General features: G+C 42.6%; 2 protein-coding genes across 4 annotated transcripts; both read left to right on the top strand.

Annotated features, from left to right (window-relative positions):
* Positions 1-360: 360 nt before the first annotated feature.
* LOC133152927 (fibulin-7-like) lies at positions 361-6,932 on the top strand. Its single transcript, XM_061276915.1, has 8 exons — positions 361-544; positions 2,825-2,984; positions 3,088-3,258; positions 3,364-3,489; positions 4,483-4,668; positions 4,748-4,885; positions 5,465-5,600; positions 5,826-6,932. Exons 1-8 carry the CDS (start codon positions 476-478, stop codon positions 6,187-6,189), a joined length of 1,350 nt encoding a protein of 449 aa, XP_061132899.1. The 5' UTR covers positions 361-475; the 3' UTR covers positions 6,190-6,932.
* A 1,578-nt stretch (positions 6,933-8,510) lies between these two features.
* kif7 (kinesin family member 7) lies at positions 8,511-16,137 on the top strand. 3 transcript variants are annotated; one of them, XM_061276913.1, is made up of 20 exons: positions 8,511-8,655; positions 9,442-9,830; positions 9,925-10,122; positions 10,207-10,606; positions 10,703-11,050; positions 11,160-11,352; positions 11,730-11,894; positions 12,001-12,153; positions 12,304-12,380; positions 12,444-12,565; positions 12,700-12,855; positions 12,941-13,146; positions 13,332-13,529; positions 13,599-13,724; positions 13,818-13,994; positions 14,079-14,294; positions 14,714-14,920; positions 14,997-15,195; positions 15,294-15,455; positions 15,539-16,137. In XM_061276913.1, the coding sequence occupies exons 2-20, from the start codon at positions 9,500-9,502 to the stop codon at positions 15,907-15,909; spliced, it is 4,005 nt and encodes a 1,334-aa protein (XP_061132897.1). In that variant the 5' UTR covers positions 8,511-8,655; positions 9,442-9,499; the 3' UTR covers positions 15,910-16,137. The 3 variants fall into 3 exon arrangements, with proteins under 3 accessions (XP_061132897.1, XP_061132896.1, XP_061132895.1); XM_061276912.1 differs by having other exon boundaries at positions 12,268-12,380; positions 13,821-13,994; XM_061276911.1 differs by having other exon boundaries at positions 12,268-12,380.
* The last annotated feature ends 297 nt before the right edge of the window (positions 16,138-16,434 follow it).

Raw genomic sequence — 16,434 nt, 5'->3', positions numbered from 1 at the left:
AAAGATGTGTATTATGTACAGTGTATGTATGTAATGGACTGTTATTTCAGCATCGTCAACTGTTTGCCTGGTGTTAACAGCTCATCACCATAAAAATATTGCTTTATATATTTCAGAATTATTAGTTGTTCCGTGTTTGCATGACATACGATGTGGTTAAAAAATACATACAAATACATCTAGAACCAACAGTCCTGTTAAAAAAAAAATGAAAAAAAAAAAGTTAAAAAAAACAAATCTACACTGAGCAAGTACATGCCAAATTGTTTGTTAAGTGGAAGGGAGCATATCCGTATTCTGATTGGCTCCTGGCTCTTGAAGCCAACATTCCACTGTGACTTCCCCACTGGCCAAGTGTGGTCTCTCACTCACCTGGAGGTGTCCACTGTGTTGGGCTGCCCACTCCAAGTTCACACTGCCTCAGGCATCACAGGTCTGATCACGGGCTCCACGTTGGACTAATTACAGCGGAAACATGTTTGTATCACTCACTACTATCATCACTCTTCTTGGCTTCTGTTCTCTGCATCCCACGTCTGGCCAGGTAAGCGAACCAAATTTGGAAGATTTTAGGGAGTCCCAGCTTCGATTGTAATTCATATTGTGCTTGGAAAACCTGTGCTTGGCATCACAAACTAAAGCAAACTTTATATGAGTCTTTCAGCACCAGATTGAATTCCGCATATCGGTGTCTAATACATTTGGCTGTCAAATCCTCTTATTCAAACGTTTACTCATGAATTACCGCATTGTTTATTTTTCGGAACAGTTTGTGTCCAAAAGGAAAGACAGGGTACAATTGAGAGGATGATTGTACAGTTTGCTTGTTCAGAATATTATTCATTCATACAGATGAAGGACATACAAATATGAGTGGAATGGAGACTGTACAACACTTTTGCGGCGCATACCTGCATGCCTGCTAGGCGCTGTGCTAACGTCAACCATACATGTGAAATGTGGTAGAAAGAGGCCTTTGAGAAATACACTATAAACACCAGCCAAGCCCCTAATGATTGAAGCCTCTCCAAACCTCACTGCTGTCCAGATCAGAAATGTTTCCAACAAATATTGACTCTTCTTACGCAACTGTTGCTGGAAAAGACATTTTTGGTTGGCTGGAAAAATGCATGAGGTGGAAGGGCAAGGGGGAAATTGTGCCGTTGAATGAGGAGGGCAAGGGGCGAGAACCCCATATTTCAATAAATGTTTAAAAGTAAAAGTACCTTTGTAGTATCTTGGACTTTCTTGTCAATTTTGATCGACACTGTCAGTGACGGATTTTATTTCACAGGGCTGTCAAAATGCATTGCACTAAGAGTCGTAAAGAGTAAATTATTAACATCTTGCAGTAGAATGCAGTTTTGAAAAAGTACAACCCAAAAGCCTCACATATACTCCATATAATAAAAATAAATAAGTAAGGGTGTCCCTCAAATGTGAGCATTATGATCTGATCGACTAAAATCCTAATTAGCTGACGGCAAACTGCATGTCTTGTCGAATAAATAACAGGTAACCCTTGTTGCAAAAACCTCAGGCTGCGTGAAAAGTAACTCGGCATTAAAAATTGCCAAACAAATTCGTAATAAATAAATAAATAATCAGGCAATAAGAACTCGCCCATTAGTGCTGTCTTTTAGAAATACATGTATTCGTCACGACTTCAGTTGAGACTGATAATTCTCGAAGGAATTTCGACTTACTACTTTAGCGAGCACCTGATATGAAAGGCATGGGTCAATGACTTTCAAGGAAGGTACACACATTCTGTTTTTCTTCCTCCCCTTCATGGTGATTTCAAGTAGCGCTTGATACAAGCAGCGATTTCTCACTGGGATGACTGAGCCATTTGTATGGCGTCTGCTGTTTTTTTTTCCCATTATGGAATTGTACACGAGCAGGTCAGCAGCCCAGTTTGTCGTTTCCGTGGTGATGGTTTTGCACATTGTTCAAAAATGTCTTTTGTACGATCGGTCGCTGTGATATTTTCATCATAAAATTTGGAGGGACGACTGGAAGTGCATAACCGAGTGATGGAATTGGAAGTTGTTTTTGCAGTGCACTAGAATCCCTCAAAGTTGAAAGTAGCTTTGTCATACTATGGGGCATAACTCCATTTTGTGAGTGCCTCCAGGGCAGCCCTTAAATCATTCCGAATCTCCAAAACGGCATTGCTGATTAGATGATATGTCACGATAACTTTTCAAATATTTTTCAGACACAATATTTAAAGGCACAAAAAAAGCCAATGCATCTCAGATTTGACAAATGCGACTTAATATTCACAGTTCTTGCACATGCTTCTCGATAGCATCATTTGTATAGGTTTTGCTGAGTCTACTCATGACCCCTTGACATGACACAGTTACGTAGGTTTTTCTCTCCACCAACCCACCCCGACCACACCGCATCTGACAAATAAACTGGGAACATTCCGTTTCGGACTTACAGTACATGAGTGTGAGAGTAGACATTCCATCATGTAAACACTTCCATTGGACAAACATACTTTGATCCAAGTATGTTGACTTCAATATCAAACAGCACAAGTCTGTACTAGCATGACGTTCAACAGACTCACATTTGCGGCAGAGTTGATTTGGAGCTTTCACTCCCAACATTGACACTGCATTTTTGCTCGGACCCACTGCCTCTTAAGTCATCATTGGGCAATGTCCTGTGATATTTACTTGAATATTGTATACTGTATATACTTGTATATTTTTTTGTTACAATGATTTATTGAGGTACTGGGATCTGCTTCAAGTCAAATTTTGTGATCTGAGTGCTAACAACCAATAATGGTCTTCTTGGATTCCAGGACTGTCCGAGCAGAATGGAAATTCAAGGATCCCTGAAACAGATCCAGAAACTTCTCTCAGCTCATGAAGCCTCTTATGTTCAGAGCCTGCGCAACCTGAAGAAGAAAATAAACCTACTACAGAGTAACACAGGGAAGCACTCTACGAGAACCGTAAACAGTAAGTCCTAAACAGGGAAAAAACAATGGTAAAATAAATACTACTGTACTAATTGAATACAACAATCTAAAATATTCATGTTCCGTTTGATTATTCCCACAAGGTACCTGCCCCAAACTGGATGTGCCTTACAATGGAAGGAAACTGGGTAAATCACACAGCGTGGGCCATGAGGTTCATTTTTTGTGCGACCCTGGCTATGAACTTGTGGGAACAGAGAGCAGAATTTGTCAGGAAAGTCTGAGCTGGAGCGGCCAGCAGCCAATATGCAAAGGTGAATGCGAGCAACATCATCAGACTTGGGTGAAATCAACCTTGAAATATTCTGCTGTTATTTTCTTCACACCAAACACTTTTATCTTGACTTGTCTTCATTCAGAAATCAACGAGTGTGCTTCCATCCCGTGCCTGAATGGTGGAACGTGTTTGGATGACGTTAACCAGTTTTCTTGCGTCTGTCCTAAAGGCTGGGCTGGAGAAACTTGCCAAAGCCCCGTGCCAACATGTATGTATCATATGCTGATGTGAAACTTAGGGAGATGGACATGGAACAGATGTACTATCTTTTTTTCTTACATTATTCAGTGATATAAAGAATAGAAATCTATGATGTATGGCAGTTTGACACTACTGCAATGTACAATATAAATGGTGGTTGTTTTCACCAAACATACCTTTTGGAACCATGGTGAACCATAAAATCTCCAAAACCCATGTGGGAAAATGTGTTACGGGCCAATGAAACCAATGTTGAAGCTTTTGCTCTTTTTTTATACAGAGATAGATATATCGCAAGAACCTGATATTTGATCAGGGGTGTGTAGACTTTTCATATGCACCGGATACACAGTACTATTTATCCAATTCTTGTGATGTGTATTGCACCTAATGAAGTATCTGTTGAAAGTCTACCACAGATTTATGTAAATCCAGAGGCAACACTTTTTTTTTAGCCTGGCATGCCCTAGGTACTAAAGAAGATTATTCTGCTCAATGGTTTGGTTTGCCAATACAAGCCAATTCTAGGATTTATTTAATTTAAGCCTGAAGTCCTGGACAGTTTCTGGGTGAATGGCTGACGAACAGCTGCGGAATACTAAGAGACCTTCTTTCTGTAACCTAGTTTATTTTGTTGTTGTTGTTTTTGTTTCTCCATCATTTTTAAGGTGAAATCAGATAGTGGGTAGTGAGCACTCTGAGTTTCCAGCGTGGGCTTTTCTGTTCCCTGTGGCTAGTAGGCTTACGCGCTGGCACTGTATGGTGCAAACCAGAAAAAAATATTTTTTCAAGTTTGTTTGCAGTTCTCCTGCATATTCAAACATCTTGTGCTCCGATGTCATTTAATATTTGAATAAATAAACTGATCACACACAACATAATTACAAATGCTACCTCTGACTCACTTGCACAATCACGGCCGGACTGTACAAAAAAAAAAAAACTAGAATAATTTTAAAAAACTACAGTTTCCAATGACTTTTTCTGACTTCCTCCGCAGTCTTTGGTACCATTACAAACATTTCCGCTGCCACGTTCCCAACCTCTGCTGCCTCTGCTACACTGGCATCCGACACGGCTGGCTCCTTTGTGCGTCCATCACGCTGCAGCACTGTGCAGGGGACCACCCACTGCACTTGCGAGCCAGGATACACCATCTCCGGCAGAGACAGCACCACTTGTACCGGTATGACTAATAAGCGGTGTCAAAACGAACCCCCCGAGCCACCCGGTTTCACATTGACTGTATGTGTTGTGCATTACAGATATCGATGAATGTGAGCTGTTTCATAATGGACAGGCCGGGAGACTGTGTTTACACACATGTGTTAACACCGCTGGGGGTTATCGCTGCACCTGTCCCGCTGGATACAATGTGACCCGCGATGGACGCAGCTGTAAAGGTGCATCTTTATCTTTTCTAAATTGTATAAGCACCATATGGATCAAAGGTGTGCACTTTGCATCGTCGGGTCCTGAATCGTCTGTTTTTTCAATCTATTGGGCCAATGACTTGAGAACTAGTTTTGGTCAGCGTGAACTTACTCAGTCAAACTGAGTAAGAGGGAAAAGAAATAAGTCGGAGACTTCTGCAGTGTTAATCGAACTCTGTTTAGTGAGTTAAAATATGTACTCTCGCCCGGTGTTAAACAGTATTGATTTAACGCTGGAGAGTTTGCACTTATGGAAACTCTGAAAAAGACTTCAAATCAACTCTGTGGAAGTTTATTCAACAATGAGACGATTTGCTGGATACGGTAAGTCCCCATCCTCCTCCGGCTGATCATGTTGTGTGAGATGAAGGTATGGAGTTCATGTGATGTCATGGTGAAATGGAGGAGCTGCTCCCAGAGCGGGTCGTGTAGAAGTTACCATAATAAATGCCTCCTTCCGTTTGTTTCCATATCTAAATGGATTTCTCATGCAAGAAGTATGATGAATGACACGTTGGTGCCTGCCTTGTTGTTTCTGCTTTCTTGCAGACATTGATGAGTGTGCCAGTAGACAAAATAACTGCACCAGGGAGCAGACCTGCATCAACACATACGGAGGCTTCCAGTGTGTTCGCGTGGACTGTCCAAAAAATCCTCATGCCACTTACGTTAAAACATCACCCATGTGAGACTGATGTGCACTCACTGGCCAAAACTCTAAATACAATTTGAAATACAATGCAAAAACTCAATAGATTTTTTTTATTTATTGAAGTACAGACCATTACAACCAGAATAATGAATATTAATGATGATAACAAATGACACTGACAAAAAAAGAAATTGTACCGCTCTTGCATTGTATGCAAACAATGTTATTCCACTTACTCTTGTTATTGTTTCTTTCAAGGCGCTGTGAGCGAAATCCCTGCCCTGTGGATAACAAGCTGTGTTCTCAGGCTCCAAATTCCTTCTCCTACCATTACCTGGCAGTCGTATCCAACCTGTCAGCCCCCCGTGTCATGTTCCGGGTTTCGGCGTTGCGTCCAATAGGTGACACGCTTCGCTTCTCTCTGCTGGGTGGAAGGCAGGCTCGGCGCCACTTCACAGTCCAGCGTTCAGATCGCCTGACAGGTCAGCTGATGCTGAGCAGCCCAGTGCAGGGCCCTGCCACTCTGGAGGCTGAGGTGGAGATGAGTGAGCTGGAGAGAAGGGTCCAGCTCGGCAGGTACATAACCAAAGTCACCATGTTTGTTTCTCCATATGAGTTCTAAAACAAAAGATGGGTAGGAGTCAAAGGTCAAAATAAATGCTATTCAACATAAACATAAACATAAACATAAACATAAACATAAACATAAACAAAAACGTTGCTCTTGCACTGCTGCTTGGCTGTATTCGAAGACATCCATGCATTGCTAAACAAATGCTATTATGGTGTAATTCTTTTCATGAATTCAGCAACACATTCATTGTGTAGACCACGTGAAAAGAAATAATTCCATTCCATTAAATAAATTCAATTGACTTAAATCATTACAAATACAGGTTTATTTGTCGTCGTATGTATGCCAACAAGTTATAGCGACAGGCAGAACAATGAAAGGCTCTTTAATGGAATAGGCTACAATAAACCTGTGTATTGCCCCTGGCCAGTCGTATAACTTAAGAACAGATTTGTGTTAAGTTAAACTGACCAACTTTTCACACAAATAGTCAATATGTCAGTAAAATGAGACCAGATTATGATTTTTTTTTTTAGTACATATATACTAATTGTGATGTTTTTGTTTACTGGTGTGCAGTGAGATTTTTCTTATCTAAAATGTATGTCTTGCCCAATAAAGTTTGGGAAAGCTGTTATAGACGTTACTGTTTAAAGCACTAGTTCTTCACGTTCTGAAGTTTGTTGCCTCAGATGTGAATTGATATCATAAATGCTTTTAGTTCCGATGTACCTATGTATTGAAATGTGAACATTTTACATCTCCCAAATAAAGATAAGCATTTAAATAGATTACAATGGGTGGGAAAAATATGTGGTTATATGTGGAAAGATGGTGTGCAGGTTTTCTCTGAATTTGGTCTTCATGGAAGTGAGAGGTGCATGTGAGTTGTTGCAACACTTTCTGTCGAAAAAAAAAACACCCACAGAGCAGAGCTGTTCTACAAACAGAGCACCAAATAGACGCTGCTCAAAGACCTACTATGTTCTTACAGTACACCAACAACCTGGCTGCTTAAATTCACCTAAATAACCTGCAGTACCACGCCTGGGCAAAATTTTCACATAGTGCTTGGTGTGTCTGACCCATCTACTGTACACATACTCTTAAATGGTTTGTAAATTTGTGCAATGTTTTAATCAAGTCCTGCCGAGCACAAACATGTACCTATGAATCATATGTGAATATTGCTAGCAAAACAGGATGTGTTCAGGTACTGGTGGGTCTCTGAGCTGTGGCTGGGACTGGCTCATGACAACACAGTCGGGCCAAAATATCCAGCCATCAGTTTCTTCGGTGCCGCTGCATGATGAACACAGAAAAGATGCAGAAGGGTGACAGAGAACATTGGTTCGTCATCAGTGCTTGAAAGATGCTGACTGAATTAAAATGCTGTCTTTATTTACAATTCAAAATAGTTCTCTTAATCTTCCATCCCCTTCTCTCAAATGAGTAGATTCGCATCTGTGTTTCAGGGATTAGGATTAGAAAAGGGATTTCCTTTTAAACATAAACATGTCGTTTCTTTGGTCGCTCTTAAGATTGTATTTGATTTCTTTGTCATTAAGCATTTGTTGGATATCTGGTATCTTGTGCTTTGTGCTTTACTTGAAGGGTATAGAAATTAATTGGATCAACACGTTTTGGAGTTTTTGATTTGAGACCCTCGTGAAGTTAAGATGTTTGGAAGATGAATGAATGAGTCAGGAATGAATTGACTGACCCTCTGAGAAATTAATAATGAATTAGGCCTACTGCCCTTCAAAACTAAATTTGTTGCTGTTATTTTAATGTTTATATTCCTCATTCTTTTTTGAATATGTCTTTCATGTCGCTTAAACGTTTACACATTTTGCACAAGGCAAAAGCAACGTAGAAAACAACGTTGTTCAGTGGATGTTAAAACGCGAAACAACACCGCCCTCTTCTGTTCACATATGGAAACTTCACACACTCGCTGCCAAAGTAATTTCCATCTCGCTTTAATGGACAAATAAATGTTTTATTTACTTCAACATCTAGATTTAGTCGCAGGACAGCATGAACTCATGATTTCTTTCTGAGCGAGGGTTCGTGTTTGTGTGTTTTAACAACGTCTCGAATTTGACAAAACGATTTAATAATTTATAAATAACTGCGGTGCATCTTTTACTAAATTATTGTGTCCCATACACGCGTTTAAGTCATTTTAATTTTTAAATATTTACTATAGTACTATAAAACAGACTGGCGAATGTTTAGCTGAAAACAACCTTTAGAAACAAAAAAATGCTGAAATGCATCCATCGATACATCCTGGATGGATAAATAAATATATGTAAATTACGCTTGATGAGAATGATGATGAGGATGCGGAAAAGAGACGGATGGAGAACCCTTAACCGTAATGTTAATAAAAAGAACAGTGCTAAACTTTTTCCCGGCTCCTCCCAATGACTCCCCCCACACTTCCATTTTTCCAAGGAAAAAAAAAAGTTTTATCCTTAAACCATCATTAACTTGAACGACATCCAAGTAAGTAACATCAAATGATCCATCATATCTCAACCCCAAATAGCTGCACGCTTTTTATCGCTCCAGTCCACAGTGTCCAGTAAGATTTTTGTAAAACTTATTGGAAAGTCTCACGTTTCCCTTGTTTTTGTTCCCACTGCTGCTAACTAGCTTGGAACGTTAGCTTAGCTTTTTGGTAAACACGACAAGCGCATCTACTACTCCGGGGCATCCCGCGACTTAAAGAAGTAAAATGACGTAGTCGACAGACCAGTTCATTTCTTTAATGGTACTTAATTACCAACATCCTAACTTTATTGTATCAGTAGTTAGCCACGCATGGTCTTCCATGGAGTGCGACGACATAATTGCATTTTGCAAACAAACATCGGTTTGACTGTTTTTAGATGTTTTATTGGATGCTCACCTAATAAGAATGTTAAATGTAAGATTAATTGAGTACAGTAATTCGCATATTATTCTGCGATTTACTGCAATGTGGTAAAGTCACACACGCTGCAATCCAATTTTGTGACGTTTATCCCATTTTAATCAGTACATATAGGCATCTAATATTTGCTGGGATTTCACAGTTCTGAAATCATATTCCACATTTTTCACAGAAATACCAACAAATGAAGAGTAAACTGAGAAATGTCTTCTTCTTTTTTTATCTACTACTACTTGTGAACAGCACATGTTACCAGTCTATATAATAAGTCTGTATTAGTAATGCAATGTCAGCTTGATTTCCTTTTCATGATGTTGTTTTTCCACGCATCACCTCGTTATTCTTGCATCTTCCAGCCTGATGTTCTGTGATCCCCCCACGATGACACAGTCGTAGCTTCGACGTTGTAGCAAAATGTCTCCCAAAGTGCCCGGCGGCCAGGGCAAAGGAGAATATTCGGCAGTTCAAGTCGCAGTCCGAGTGCGTCCGCTGCTACCGAAAGAACTTCTCCGCTGTCACGAGAGCTGCATCACTGTGGACCCGGAACTACAGCGGGTCACCCTGGGTCACGACAGACACTTTCTTTGTGACTTTTTATTTGAAGAAACGTGCTGCCAAGATGAAGTTTATTCCGAAGCTGTCCAGCCGCTTATCGATGCTTTCTTCCAAGGTTTCAATGCAACAGTCTTTGCTTACGGTCAGACAGGCTCAGGCAAGACTTACACCATTGGAGAAGCTAACATATGTAAGTTGCTTACCTGTATTTGCTCATGAAACGTGCTCAGTAGCTTGATGTGCTTTGAACCATCGTGCTTACTCTAAGCTGCACTTTGTTTCAGCATCATTTCGAGATGAAGAGCAGGGCATCATTCCCCGCGCTGTTGCCGATGTATTCAAGCTGCTGGATGAGAACGACCTCACGGACTTCTCTGTCCGAGTATCCTATTTGGAGGTCTACAAAGAGGAATTCAAGGACTTATTGGAGGTGGAAACTGCCAGCAAGGACATCCACATTCGGGAAGACAAGGGCAATATAGGTAATGAAATTTAGGGCAAGCTATTTTGTTGCTATAATAGGAATTATACTAAATCGTGTTTGATCTCCATGTTGATTTCTGCAGTGCTGTGTGGGGTCAAGGAATGCGTAGTGGAGGGTCTCGATGAGGTGTTGAGTTTACTGGAATCGGGAAACACGGCCAGACACACTGGCGCAACTCAAATGAATCCAAACTCCAGCCGATCGCACACAATTTTCACCTTGTACATGGACCAGCGACGGGGAGGTTTGCGTCTCTACGGGAGCGCCGCTGGTGGCGGACCCCAAATGTTGTCTTCCAAGTTCCATTTTGTGGACTTGGCCGGCTCCGAGCGCATCTTGAGAACGGGCAACACTGGAGAAAGACTGAAGGAGAGCATACAGATTAACAGCGGCCTTCTTGCCCTCGGAAATGTTATCGGAGCCCTCGGGGACCCAAAAAGGAAAGGCTCTCACATTCCGTATCGAGATTCGAAAATCACAAGGTGCTTTTCTGGTCATACCCTTCTATTAATGGAGCATATATATTTGAAATATATAGTTTGGACTTTTTTTTTTTTAACCATTACTGTTTTACACAGGATTCTCAAAGACTCTTTAGGCGGAAATTCCAAAACCCTGATGGTAGCCTGCATCAGCCCATCGTCGTCAGACTTTGACGAAAGCCTCAACACACTCAACTACGCCACGAGGGCCCGCAATATTCAGAATCGGGCCACAGTCAACTGCAAGCGGGAGCCAGATCGCGTAGAAGGACTGGAGCAACAAATCAAGGCTCTTCGCCGAGCCCTGGAAAACCGCCACCGCTCAGAGACTCGCATCATTTCTCACGCCGATCCCAACAGGAGGCTGCGACTCGGCGAAGGCGAGATCAGCAGACTGCAAGCGCAAGGGGCCCACTATCGAACCTGCACAGACACTGCCTACAGGTGATGTAGTGTAGAAACTCGGGTACAAATATCAATGATGTCATCTGCTCAGTGCATAATTTTCTCCATCTTTGTCTGACCTATCACACATGTACCGGAAACGTACTAGATTGCTACGCGAGCTGCAAAGTGAAGGGGTGCTGACGACGGAACAGAGTCTGAAAGTCAAGGAGTGGCTCTGTTCCGTGGAGGAGGAACGTAGTCGTCTGACGACCGCATCTGGACCCGACAGCGGTATCGAGAACAGCTCCACAGAGGATAGCCTTGCTTCAAGAAGGGAAAGGCCTGCAGTCAACAACCAGGTGGGTCTCACTCAAGCCTTGGAAATAATGCAACTAAAGCTGACCAGTGATGGGACATTGTGATTTCCTTGGAATACCATTTGCAGAGATTCAAAGCAATTCAGCACCATAACTATATCCTATTTAATATAGTCATATATTTAGTAATACCTATAAATTAAGGTTTAGGTTCAGACAACGGTGGATCTTTTTCTGAAACATCATCGCCAAAAAATTCAAATGGATAGTAGAATCCGTATTGCTCAAGCTTTTATAGGTCAAAAACAAAACATGAAAATAACCCCAAAACCTGATATACTACAAGACATTTTTTAATTCAGCTTCCAAAAAGATGTATAAATGCAACATGGTAATCTCATTCTGCAACGCGTGCCCAGGATTCCGATTCTTTGGAGAAGTGGAGCTATGAGCGCGACTGTGCCAAGGATGGAGAGAAGGATGAGACTGTCGTCCGGCTTCAAGCGCAGGTCTTGCGTCTGGAGAGGGAGAATACTGATTTCCTGGCAGCTCTGGAGGATGCTATGGAGCAATACAAGCTGCAGGTCTGATCAAGCACAGCTCTGCCCCCGCCATTACTGTGATGCTTTTTGCTGCGTTTATTTCTGCTTATTTACAGTACATCACAATACAGTATGTTCTCTCTTCCAGAGTGATAAGCTTCAGGAGCAACAGGACCTGATTGCAGAGTTGCAGTGTCTGCTAGCCAGTCCCGACGTGCGCGGCTTGGGCCTTAATTTGTGCTCACGGCCTCACACCGCCCCGATTAGCTCCGTGCAACAAAGCCAAAATGGAGGCTCACAGGTAACCAATCATAACAGTTTTTTATACATCATTTTTTAACCATTGTCTTTCGAATCACATAATAGTAAAGGTGTACCTAAGATGACATCTCAACTCGCATCTTTGCAATTACAGGGTGATATTCTGGATGTTTCTCTCTGTAATGAGCAGATAAGGTCAAGTGCGGCAGAAATTCATGGGATCAATGAAGACGGCGCGCCGTTTAACCATCCCAGAGTGAGACAAAGGTTTGTTTTTGAAATCACAATTTGCAGCGACCAAGATGAAATATTGAACCGATTAACTGACAGGCAGGTGAACCAAACCTGGACCAAGAAAGACATGCTCTTGGGTGGACGAGCAGTTGGCGGTAGAGGACTAACATCTCAGCTACTTGAGCTCGACCAACGCCCCAATATAACTAGAAAAGCATGTAAGTTTAAGATACCCGCTTTGGAGCTAAATGAATACATATAGTTTGGCCCTCATTGTTGCAACGACTTCCTCGTAGCTCAGTGCAAATTGAATTTATTAGTCATAGTATTATTTTCTTCTGTTGCTTCTCAGCCAACTCCAGTGTGGGTGACACATCTGTACGCGATGCTCTGAGGGGCTTCGAAGGTGTTTCGGAGTCGGGTCTTCTTCAGGCCCAGCAGAAGATAAGGGAGCTGTCGGTCACTATCCGCATGAAAGAAGAGCTCATTAAGGAGCTGGTCAAAACTGGTACACAACAACACAATCTTCTTTAAAAGCATGCCTCAAGTCTTTTGTGTGGCAACATTTCTGCACGCTGGATGTGATTTACCAGGCAAGGATGCTCAGTCCTTAAACAGGCAGTACAGTCACAAGATCACAGCTCTGGAAAGCGAAGCCGTGCAGGCCCGGCAGGAGCTCCACGAGGCCCAAAGGCAACTCCAGGAGCTGGAGAGGCAGGAGAGAGAGATCAGTGCAACAGACAAGACCAGAGCTCAGGAGTGTCGACGGAAGATTGCGGCCGCTCAGAGCAAAGTTCAGGTTTGTCTGCCATCCGGTCTGGATTTTCTCTGCTGGGGAACCAATTTATAGACTGTCATTATGGATTGAGATTCACTCAAAAGCCACCTCATTAGTTCCCTCCGAACGAGAGCAAGTGTAGGGGTTAACATTTGGACAGTTAACTTTTTTTTTTTTTTTTTGCAATGAAGCTCTTTTTGTTTAAGGTTCTCAGTCAACGTCAAAGGGATACGGCCCATCTGGCTAATCTGCCAGCGCAAAGCGAGCGCCGGGTGCTCGAGCTGGAGCGAAGTGTTCAGTCCATGAGGCAGCAGCAGGAGCTTCTGCAGAAGCGACTACGTCAGGAAAGTCAGCAGAAACGCCGTCTGGAGACTGAGATGCAGCGCAGAACTCACCGAGTCAAGGTATTTTTGTTTTGTTACTTTAAAACAAATGTTTGAGTTATTCAGATCCGCACACTAACTCTTCATTAGGAACTGGAGATAAAGAATGAGCAACAGCAAAAGATTCTGAAGATCAAGACTGAAGAGATCGCCGCCTTCCAAAGGCAGAGACGCAGCGGCAGCAACGGCTCGGTCATCTCACTGGAGGAGCAACAGGTTTGTATTGCACAAGCGGGCTCGATTAAACGTCATTCTGTTGTGATGAAAGCTTACTGGTGATGCCCTTTGGCACCTTGTGTGAACACGCAGAAGATAGAGGAGCAGAAACGCTGGCTGGATGAGGAAATGGAGCGTGTACTGGAGCAAAGACGAGGACTCGAAGGTCTGGAAGGCGAACTCACGAAACGAGAGGAAATCCTTGCCAAGAAAGAAGCCCTGCTACAGGAGCGCAGTGGTCTGGAGACCAAGAGACTTCGTTCCAGTCAGGTATTGAAACAGAAACCCAACTAGCATAAGGAAATACTACAAGGCTACATTTTCACCGGGGTGCTTCATTTGTCGTCCCTGCAGGCACTGAGTAAAGATCTGGTGACTCTAACAGGACGCATCGAGACCCTTGAGCACGAGTTGAGCGAGAGGAACGGTCTCCTTCGCAGCAGCAGCGCTCAGGACTCGCAACAGATTCGTCAAGAAATCTCCAACTTGCGTCAAGAGAAAGATTCCTTGCTTAAACAGAGAGTGGAGCTGGACGATAAGTTGCGCCAAGGAAACCTTCTCTCACCTGAGGTCAGATTTAAGCATTTTAGCACACAAAAAAAGGCATTCATGGTAAAGGCCCAGTAGCGACTATGCCTAAATATACATATATTTTGTTTGTTTTTATGTTAATGTGTTTTATAAACTTAAAATTAGTGTTGTTGTTTTTTTCCTTTCGGTTTGTGTTGCTGGTGTTCAAAAACGCAGGTTTTATTGTCTCCCTGCAACCTCGGTACACTTTTAGAAAATCATATCTGTCTTCAAAAACACAAGTGTCTCTTCTCATGAATCTTCATGCTCAATTCAGTCTTATTTATGTAGCACCTCATGTCCTATACCAGGAATGTGTTTAGGCCCACTGTCCTTTGATATAAAAATGCTTTCATTTGATGAAGGTGACTCAACTGAAAGCAAGTGCGAGCTTAATGTTTTCTCTCTGATTCAACCAGGAGGAGCGAACCCTCTTCCAGTTGGATGAGGCCATCGAAGCTTTGGATGCCGCCATCGAGTACAAGAACGAGGCCATCACCCAAAGGCAGAGGCAGCTCAGGGCATCAGCCAGCATGTTGTCCCAGTGGGAGATGAATCTGATGGCTAAACTCAGCTACTTGTCGGCCTCTGAGACAAGAGCTTTGTTGTGCAAGTATTTTGACAAGGTTTGTGGGGTTTTTTTTTCACCTCTCAATGATTACTATAGTGTGTAGTGACTGTAATGCTGGTTGTCTTCCTCAGGTGGTGTCGCTGCGCGAGGAGGAGCGTAAGCTACAGCTGGCGCTCGCCGAGCTGGAAATGCAGTTGGACGAACAGCAGAGGCTGGTTCAGTGGCTGGAGAACGCTCTGGATCGCACGCAGCTCGACACCGACCGTAGGCTCACGCAGCAGCAGAAGGAGCACGAGAGGAGCGTGCAGCTCTTACTGCAGCAGTGTCGAGGTTTCTCCATTTGTCCAGGAATCGACATTTTCCGGTTTTCAGTGAATTCTTTACTTATGTGAGAGAATTTGCTACCTTTTTTCTGCATGCCAACACAGAGCAAATGGACGAGGGCCTGGCAGGAAGGCAGCGGCAGTACGAAGGATGGATTCACGGCCTCAGCAAGGAGCTTAACCACTACAAGGCGGCAAATCTTGAACTAAGCAACAAACTAAGGGAATTCTGCGGCTCTTCCAGTCAGCCAAAGGAGCAGGTCAAAGGTACAGTCCGTGTCTTACTTTCATCCTTACAAATAGGATCGGTCACAATCAAATTGAATTCTGTCCTTTGTGCTCTGCTCCAGTGGCGCCATGTAACGGTAAACCACTCGCTGTCAGTAGCATGGACAACCATGGGGGACGAGGGACGCCAATGAGTGAAAAACCTCCAAAGTCCAGAGAGGAAATGCGGGAGCTGGTGAATGCACCTCTTCCATCCACATGGAGGCGCTCGTCTCTCCCCACCGAGGAGCCCGCCCTCATGGAGGAGCTGTGGCTTCCAACGACCCCCGACGGTCCCGTCAACCGAGTAGTTCAAACCGGCTTGAACTCGTCCAGCGTTGGGACATCCCTGCCCGCTATGAAGTCTCGAAGGGAATCCCGCCGCAGCAGCCTTAATGTGGGACCACTCAATTCAAACAATGCTTTCATAGACTTGAGGAAGAATCTTGCCTGAAAAGCATTTTAGGGGTGGTACAATGGCTTTGAAATTGTTCACTATGGTTTCTAAAAGAATTGTTTGCAATTTTATATATTTGTATTTAATTGTTTAATGGACTGATTTGAATACAAAGCACTTTTACTATTGTAGTGTCAGTTTTTAAGATGTTTGAGGGTATGGCTATCAAAGCTGAGGTCAGTCATAAAAATGTTTTTTTTTTTTTTTTTTTTTTTAAAGAACTCACACTTACGTATGTGGAAGTGCAGATACTAATGTACAACATACGGTGGAAGTAGATGGACTCAGCCAGGTTGAGTACCTAAATGGTTCTCACAACTGGTTGAGATTAAATTACATTAAAATATTTTATCTGCTAAAATACAAATTGCATTTATATTTTAGTCTAATACAGTTTATCGTTTGTTCACTTACTACTAGTTTTGTTTTGTATTTATGACAAAGTGTTTTTCAGTGAGATATTTACTGTATTTGTGATTTTGCTACTGCGTTGTTTAGTCATGGATTTAGATCGTTCCGCCT

This window comes from Syngnathus typhle, linkage group LG4 (assembly GCF_033458585.1).
Source record: "Syngnathus typhle isolate RoL2023-S1 ecotype Sweden linkage group LG4, RoL_Styp_1.0, whole genome shotgun sequence".
In the NCBI taxonomy this organism is placed as follows: domain Eukaryota; kingdom Metazoa; phylum Chordata; class Actinopteri; order Syngnathiformes; family Syngnathidae; genus Syngnathus; species Syngnathus typhle.
This window is presented reverse-complemented; position numbering and strand designations above follow the sequence as displayed.

What these genes read in the sequence shown, in the direction of transcription:
- LOC133152927 (XM_061276915.1), top strand. Translation starts at nt 476, where the DNA reads ATGTTTGTATCACTCACTACTATCATCACTCTTCTTGGCTTCTGTTCT. An exon ending in CCAGCAGCCAATATGCAAAG is followed by an intron (nt 3,259 to 3,363) that starts GTGAATGCGAGC and finishes GTCTTCATTCAG; the next exon opens with AAATCAACGAGTGTGCTTCC. An exon ending in CCAAAGCCCCGTGCCAACAT is followed by an intron (nt 3,490 to 4,482) that starts GTATGTATCATA and finishes CTTCCTCCGCAG; the next exon opens with TCTTTGGTACCATTACAAAC.
- kif7 (XM_061276911.1), top strand. Translation starts at nt 9,500, where the DNA reads ATGTCTCCCAAAGTGCCCGGCGGCCAGGGCAAAGGAGAATATTCGGCA. An exon ending in CATCCCAGAGTGAGACAAAG is followed by an intron (nt 12,381 to 12,443) that starts GTTTGTTTTTGA and finishes ATTAACTGACAG; the next exon opens with GCAGGTGAACCAAACCTGGA. An exon ending in AGAGACTTCGTTCCAGTCAG is followed by an intron (nt 13,995 to 14,078) that starts GTATTGAAACAG and finishes TCGTCCCTGCAG; the next exon opens with GCACTGAGTAAAGATCTGGT.